General features: G+C 32.7%; 1 protein-coding gene across 1 annotated transcript; it reads left to right on the top strand.

Moving 5' to 3' along the window:
• Window positions 1-2,760: 2,760 nt before the first annotated feature.
• On the top strand, window positions 2,761-7,207 carry LOC139889094 (sucrose transport protein-like). Its single transcript, XM_071872064.1, has 4 exons — window positions 2,761-4,011; window positions 6,500-6,563; window positions 6,700-6,743; window positions 7,031-7,207. The coding sequence occupies exons 1-4, from the start codon at window positions 2,761-2,763 to the stop codon at window positions 7,205-7,207; spliced, it is 1,536 nt and encodes a 511-aa protein (XP_071728165.1).
• The last annotated feature ends 1,825 nt before the right edge of the window (window positions 7,208-9,032 follow it).

Below are 9,032 nucleotides of genomic sequence, written 5' to 3'. Positions count from 1 at the left end.
ATGAACCGTACACGATGGTTTTGTACGGGGCGTCACACCCAATGAGACAAAACTGTCGATATTCATTAAAACCGATATGGATATGGCTTCTTAGGAATTAGTGTGATGAAAGAAGCGTTACAACCACGAGATATTTCTATTTTATTCTAAAACTAATCCAATACGTTTACTAAATCGTCTCTAAGGAGCCACTAGTATTTCTTGAAGAATTTCATGTTGCATTTGTCATGTCTGGGAGTCTTGGAACTATCAGAACTTTGTATGGCCTTTCAGATATCTTTTTCTTCAAAATTAGCTTCTAGTATGGTGTTATCTGTCTCAAAAATATATTCAAGGTGCGGTTCCGAATCCAATGAAAATGAATTATGTGATGTGTTGGATTTGAAGATATTGTTTAAAATTGCCAAACTTCATCCTTGATAACATTTGGTTCCTCTATTCATTTGCTATTGATTAGAATTCCATGAATATTTTTTTTTATTTGCCCTTCGTTTGATGTAACTATGAAAATATTTCGAGTTCTCATGCCTTTCAATGTCAACTTTACTCTTGCTTTTTTGCTTCACCATCTTGGTTTTGATTTTTTCCTTTTCAATCCAATTCCTTTTTTTCATCCAGACACATCTTTATTTCAGATTCGCACAATACACGACTTTCTGCCTAATTTTCCCATTGGGCCGCAACAGTTAAATAGGTCGTTATTTGCTCGTCTAAGTTATTCGGGGACCTGTTGTTATCTTTTAGAGCCACTTTGACATTTTTGAGTATGTTACAAAGTATACTGTCTGGTCTATTTCCAACAACATGTATTTCCAAGTTGTTTCAATTATCGAATTTGCCTAATTTAAATCCAGACAAGTATTAAAGACTCGTGTGGGTTTGAGACCAAAGTCGATACAAGCGTCTTTGAGGATCATTGGTTAGTGATTTGATAATTTTTCGTCCAATGTATTAGCCGATATGTTTGACCAGAGTTACAACCATTCCTCCGAAACGGAAAAGCGATCTAACTTGTTAAGTTTAAGACCGTCATCACTGATTCTCGTGAATTTCTTTCCCCTGATGGGTATGTCGATTAGACGTGATTTGTTGATAAAATCGTTAAAGTTATCGGCCAATAAAATGTTGAAAACGCAATTAAATCTTTCGTGTATATTTCTAGCCTCATTAAAATCTCCACCAAACAGCCATATCATATCTATGTAGTGTATTACTCGTATTAATAAGACTGTTCCAAAATCTGTTCTTCTTTTTTAGTGAATGTGGGTCATATACGTTTTAAAGGGTTGAACATGTTATTTTGTACCTCAATTGGAATCATTTCAAATAAATGATCCTTTTAGACATCAAACGGAAATCAGAGTCTTTTATGTTTAAAGAAAAAACGATATTTTCTTTGTAAAATATGACTTTTTTTTTTTTTTTTTTTTTTTTTTTTTAAGCGAGGAAACCATTTTATGAATGAGCACATTGACTCTTTCATAGAAGGTAAAATTTCGGATAATTTACGATAAAATATGACTTTTATCTTCTTATCTTTTAAGTAATTTGGCTTATATTTTATTATAGAAATTCAATTCAATATTCTCGTTATATTATGTTATATCCTTTTTTAGTTATATTACATATATTAAATCATATAATATTAATGCGCTCAAACTTATTTGTTTGATCAAACAGTATGTTATCCTTAAAAGATCTTATTTCGAATATTAAAAATAAAATATGTTGTATTAATTACATTTCAGCAACTATAGTCTTTATTGACTATTGACCACTCAATTTTCTTTTCCAAAGTTTTAATTAGTAATTGCAATTGCAATTGCAATATTAATCAGAACCATGTATGGTATACCCATAAGGCCATAACTTATGTTAAAATCATTTCAAATGCATCTATTTCATATTTCATTTCATAATTTATACATTATAAATTATTGTATTATTATAAAGAAGGAAAAAAAAAAAAAGATGAATCAATACTATTCGTAACATTTCGATTGGAACATTTGGCTACATAATCCTTGTACTTCAATAAGAAAGATTAGAGTGTTCCGGTTGCGGTTTGAGAAATACAAGTTAAGAGTTTCGAGTGGGTGTCGAGAAGATGCAAAGACAAACATTTCGATTGAAACATTTGGCTACATAATCCTTGTACTTTATTTACATAGTCGTGTTTTGTGAGTTATGATCTCGTTGTGAATCGTTCTAGTATATATTTCTTTGTTGCCATATTGGCACCTTATTGTATTGTGAGAACTTGATAGTTTTTTCGCCTTTGGGCGCTACCTTCATTAATAGAATCTTTTGTTTGCCTTTCAAAAAAAAAAAAAAATACTATTCGTAACATTTGTCTACTCTAGTCACGGGGCATCAATAGTTATAAATCGACATCAATAATACAATCCAACCAACTCTAAGGTCGAATGTCGCATTATCCTAATTCAGATAACTTATCAATTTCACTTGAACTCCCAACTTCTCTATTTTAAAAAAATATAAAAAAATATCATACAAATTAACAACCCACCCAACTTTTTACTTACAAAATTCCAAAACCTATATAAACACCCACCTCACTTAAATGTTAATAGAGTCAAACCATCAATGCTTATAATTATGTGAATGCATTAACTCCTATTTTATCCATTTACTCCTATTTTATCCATAACTAGCTCCTATTGTTACTTTCAGATACACTATATAACAACATCAACAACAACCAAAAACTTAACATTATACAAAAAAAAATAAAAAAAAATGGAAGGTGGTGGTAATGCAAAGCTTCCTCCTTCACCGTTACAACTTGAGTCTCATTCATCACTAAACAAATTGCAACGGCCAATATGGCAACTCATTATGGTGGCTGCCATAGCAGCCGGTGTGCAGTTCGGTTGGGCCCTACAGCTCTCATTGTTAACCCCCTATGTTCAACTTCTTGGCATACCACACGCTTGGTCATCATGGGTTTGGCTATGTGGGCCCATTTCGGGTATGATCGTACAACCTGTTGTCGGGTACTATAGCGACCGTTGCACCTCTCGTTTTGGTCGTCGCCGACCTTTTATTTTCGGCGGTGCCGTCTTCGTCGCTATCGCGGTTTTTCTCATCGGGTATGCGGCCGACATTGGCGTCGCGTCCGGTGACAAAGCCACACACACCCCAAAACTCCGAGCAATAACGGTGTTCGTTATCGGGTTTTGGGTACTTGATGTTGCAAACAACATGTTACAAGGACCCTGTCGCGCATTACTGGCGGACTTATCCGGTTCGGATTCTGCCAGAATCCGAACCGGAAACTCTATGTACTCTTTCTTTATGGCCGTCGGTAACGTTTTAGGTTACGCGGCCGGGTCCTACCAAAACCTTTACAAAATGCTCCCGTTTACCAAAACCGAAGCATGCGATGTCTATTGCGCGAATCTCAAAACATGTTTTTTCATCTCTATCGCTCTCTTAGTCGCTATCACGATCCTCGCCCTGACTACAGTCAATGAGGACGTGTACGAAAACGATAACGATAACAAAACGAAGACGAAGTCCTTGGTTTTCTTTAGTGAAATGGTAGGGGCATTAAAATTACTATCAAGACCAATGTGGATATTGTTATTAGTCACGTGTCTAAATTGGATTGCATGGTTTCCATTTCTGCTATTCGATACTGACTGGATGGGGAGAGAAGTTTACAGTGGTGATCCTGATAAGGGGACGTTGTTCGGTGTCGGAGTGCGGGTCGGTGCGATCGGGTTGCTGTTGAATTCGGTTGTGTCGGGTTTAACGTCGTTAGGAATCGAGCAATTGGCGCGTGGTTGTGGTGGCGTGAAACGGTTATGGGGCGGTGTTAATATGTTACTAGCGGTTTGTTTAGCGATGACTGTTTTAGTGACGAAAATGGCTGAGAATTCACGACGATTTGAGACGGTGAACGGTGTCGAAATGCCGTTGAAACCATCGATTGGGGTTAAAGGTGGTGCTTTGACTCTTTTTGCTGTTCTTGGTATCCCTCTTTCGGTGAGTACTTGATCTTTTTTTTTTCAAAATAAATAAAAAAATTAAGCCACATATGAAAACGATGAATAAGAATTAAATTATTTAGTTATGAGTTTTGACAAATGTGAAAATGTCATTAAATGGATAAGTTATATCTGTATTCTATTTTAAGATAGTGGCCGGTTATAAAAATTACTCCGTATGTCATAAGTATTAAATATTAAATTAATACAAGGAAAATATAAGGATAGTGTTGAAGACCGTTTCATGAAATGTTTATAAAGTTTAATGATTTTAGCTGAAAAAGTAAAATCATCACTAATATAAAGTTTAACCTTAAATACTCCCTGTCATCGAGAATTATCATTTAACTTGTTATAAGATTTAAGATATATTACTATATTAGTAAATTTTCTGATTTACTCTAGTAATATTTTATTGTTATTGTAAGTAAAAATAATTCTTTGAACGAATAAAAACATTTTAAATAAAAATAGGAAGATAGAAAATTATTTTAAAACGAAGATAGTAAATTTTAACCATAGTAATTACATAACAGTAATAGATTATTTTAAAACATGTATAGAAATCAAAGAAGTATTGTTAAATTTTAAACTTTTCAATTGTACATTTACTTACTTTGTAATTAATAGGGTACCATAAATGCATTAAGAATAAAATATCTATTTTGATATTAAAAATTTATTCAATGTGTGATATATATATATATATATATATATATATATATATATATATATATATATATGGGCAGGATCAATGGGGAAGTAACCAATCGGGGGAAGCGGGGGGAAGCAAAATTTTTTTTTTCGTTTTTTTGGAATTTTTTTTTCCGGCATCAAGATCACACGAAAATATGAACATTTAGAAAAGACACTTCGTGATGAATGTTATTATTTAGGCGGGAAAACGATCGACAAAAATAACATTCAAGATAATATTGTTCGTGAAGAATATGAACGTTTTTTTTTTCTTCATGTTTTGTGAAGTAAAATTTAGTCCGATTTAGAGTTTAGGGTTTAGGGTTTGGTGTTTTGGGTTTATGGAATAAACCCAAAACACCAAACCCAAAACCCTAAACTCTAAACCATTCGTGTTAAAAACTCAATCTAAATCCTAAATCTAAACCCTAAATCTAAACCCTAAACCCTAAATTTCTAAACCCTAATATCTAAACCCTATAAACCCTAATATCTAAACCCATCTAAACCCCAATAGCTAAAACCTCAACATACGCTCGAAAAATACGATAATTGTTATATATGACTTCTTCGAGCGTTTTTCCGCCAAAATAAAAACATTTATCACAAAGTGTCTATATTAAATTTTGATATTTTCATCTCATCTATAATGTTCGTTAACAAAGTTTATTCAAAAAATGAAAAAAAAAAGTTTTTGCTTCACCCCGCTTCCCCCCGATTGGTTACTTCCCTCCTGATCCTAACACTATATATATATATATATATATATATATATATATATGAAATAATCACGCAGGCTTGCCTGAGTGGTCACTGAGTTGCCCAATGAAGCACATCACCCGAGTTTAATTTCTGGCTATGCCAAATTGTTCAAAAAGGGAGTGTGACTATAGGGTGCGCATAATGCGCAATTCACCCGGTACCAGGTTTCGCGCTCGGGAGACTTGATTACTCGAGGTTTTACCTTCTATGAGGAGTCAATGTGCTCGTTCATAAGAGGGTTTCCTCGCTTACCCAAATATATATATATATATATATATATATATATATATATATATATATATATATATATATATATATATATATATATATATATCAATTAAAAAATTTGACATTTGATTGAGCAGATTCTACAATTTATTTGAATAACTTATTGAAAACAAAATATAACTTTTATAATTGAATGTTTGTAAAATAGTAATATCCATGAAAATGATGTTTTGTGACATAATACTTACATTTTTTCTCCATCATATATATCTCTTTTCATCTTTAATATCTAAATTATTTGTAAATTGTTGTGATCTTAAAAAAAATAAAAATTAGAATTGTGAATAAAAATTTATAATTTTCTACTATACTCGGAAATTTTCTAAACTAGTTTATGAAAATTTTGTTTCGAGATGTATAAATAAAATAAAAGAAGTCAAACCAAACGAGTCAAAAATAGCCTTTAAAGTGTGATAAAATCTACATTAAAATTTCTACTCTATTTGTTGACTACAAACGTCTATATCATATTTAACAAGCATAAAAGTTGTGATTGTGATAATATTGTAATATTTCATTTATATTATTATTCGATCTTCATTACAATGTTGTTTACTCTATTTCGTTAAGCGTTATATATTATATAATATATAAAATATAGTAAATAAATAACGTGAACAATAAAATTAAAATTAAAATTAACTATATAATATCAAATATCAAATATCAATATAGCAATACTTATTTTTCTGTATTCCTAAATAAAGGGTAACTAAATAATAATTATTTTATTTCATCAGGTGACATTCAGTATCCCTTGTGCTCTAGCCTCAATTTTTTCTAACGATTCAGGAATAGGACAAGGTAATTTACTTCATTTTTCTTTTACATATTATTTATTTACCAGTATAGCAATACCAATAACTTTTTATGTAAAATAAATACAAATGTTTCCTTATAAATTATAACTTTAATTAATATGTGCTAATTTCTTAATCAGGTTTATCGTTAGGTGTACTCAACCTGGCAATTGTTATACCACAGGTATGATTACAATATTTTCACATTACTCTTTTACCCATAATTATTAAATGTGACATTTGAAATATAAAGCATAATTATTATATGTGACATTTGAAATAAAAAGAATGCAAACTATAATTTTTAGAACTATAGTTATAATGATTATTATTATACACTACTTATAAATTATATTGAATTAAAACCTTATATTACATTCAACTAAGTAACGTTTAAAAGTTTCTAGAATGTGATTTAAAACAACATACGAGTAGAATGATTTTATTAATTTTAACTTTGTCATGTTACAGATGTTTGTATCATTTCTAGCTGGACCATGGGATAGATTATTTGGGGGCGGAAATTTACCTGCATTTATCGTAGGAGCAATCTCTGCATTCATAAGCGGAATATTAGCGTTTACCATGCTTCCATCACCACCTCCAGATGTCGTGCTCGCGAAGGTTTCTGGGGCAGGAATGCACTAAATTAAGCATATGTTCGAGTTTAAATATCGTGTCTAGTAGTTAAAGTCAAAATGTGTCCGTGGTATGAACTGTAAACGTTATGTTTTGGTTAAGTAATTGTTGATCACTTCTTGTCATTAAGTAAAGTTTCATTGTCAATTAGGTAAATGATATCTAAAAAAAGACTATAATTGTGTACTTATTTGCAGTATGTTTGAGTTTTCTACTTTATTAAGTTTTAACAAAATATACAGCTCAAATGTGAGAAAATGCATGGTAAATCGTCATGTAAACAAAGATACATAAACGTCATAGATCCGACATTATTCTTTGCATTTACAAGTTTCACACAGGAGCAAAAAATGATTTAATCTTATTTGTTTTTTTTAAGCAATCAAGATTTTATTGAACGAATCAAAACCGAAATACATCACAAAGCTTTTGAGAGAAAAGCTTCAAAAGACAGGAAATTAAGATACAGGAAATTTAAACATCAAAAGAACCATAATTCTAGGAGGGCAACTTGCAGACGAGGTTTTGAGAGTAGGGGTGCAGCCGTGATGCGACCCATGGTCATGAAAGGAATATGGAGTTGAAATCCATTGTAGCCATTCGATCATGGGAATTCTCGAGCGGTTTTTAATCCATTCGTAGTCACGATCTTGTATTTCTTGAAGCGCAAAGGACCCCGAACATGTTGAGTTACGAAATAGATTATTGTTTCGGTTTTGCCAAATCTTATATGCAACTACCCACATACACGCTTGACGGATTTTCGAGAATGTCTGGTTGCCAGTCGAAACAATGTTATCTTCGATGATGCCTTGTAAGTTTTGTGGCACTTGAGAACCCAACCCCCACCATCGAGAAAATCGTGACCATATGTGTTTTGCGAATGTGCAGTGAATTAAGGTATGCTCCAGATTTTCGATACATTATCACATAAGGGACAACGCGTTGGGTCAAGATCAATTCCCCTTTTATCAAGCTTTGTTCTAATCGGAAGGCGATTGCGTTGTACTCTCCAAATAAATAATTCAATCTTTTGCGGTAGATAATTGTTACGGGCAGTAGCTATGGAGGAGGAAGAAGGAGCTAGCAATTTTTCATTTATCATATCTGTTAGAATCCAGGATTGAAACTTACGATTACAGTGCATGTTCCATTTCCAGTAATCATCTCCCTGGTCCTCGAAAACATAACCTGTTAATGCATCTTCGATTTTTTCCAATTCTGCTCGAGTCCTACATGAAGGTGTTCGGTTCCAATTCCATAGAAGCTCAATACCCAAATCTGCCCTTGATATTCGTTTCCTAACCGTCACACTCTCTTCATTTTCGATCTTGAAAAGTCTATTAAAGCGACTACAAAATGGAGCGTCTTTTCAAAACAAAGTATCTTCACCATTTTTTTGAATGAGTTTTCAAAAGGAATGTTCAATTTCGAAAGTTCCACTTGAATATTTATAATGCCATTCCAAATCGAGTTAGGGTTGTTTCTTGTGTAGTTAATTGAAGGTGTCAATCCCCCATCCCGACCGTATACACTTTTAATGACCTTCACCCCAAATTGTTTTCATTTCTAAAATGCCACCACCATTTTCCCAAGAGAGAAAGGTTCTTGGCTTTTAGAGTCCCAATATTTAGCTTGCCCCGCTCATAACTACAAAGTATGGTTTCCCAATTCACTCGAGCCATTTTTGTTGACTCACCCGACCCACACCAAAAAAACTTATGTCTCATGCTCTTAAGCAAGTTGATGACACATGAAGGAGCGCGGAATAAGGAGAAAGCATACAATGGGAGGCTATTAAGTATCTATTTGATGAGAGTAACACGACCACCGA

Source organism: Rutidosis leptorrhynchoides, chromosome 2, assembly GCF_046630445.1.
Source record: "Rutidosis leptorrhynchoides isolate AG116_Rl617_1_P2 chromosome 2, CSIRO_AGI_Rlap_v1, whole genome shotgun sequence".
NCBI classification, from domain to species: Eukaryota; Viridiplantae; Streptophyta; class Magnoliopsida; order Asterales; family Asteraceae; genus Rutidosis; species Rutidosis leptorrhynchoides.
This window is presented reverse-complemented; position numbering and strand designations above follow the sequence as displayed.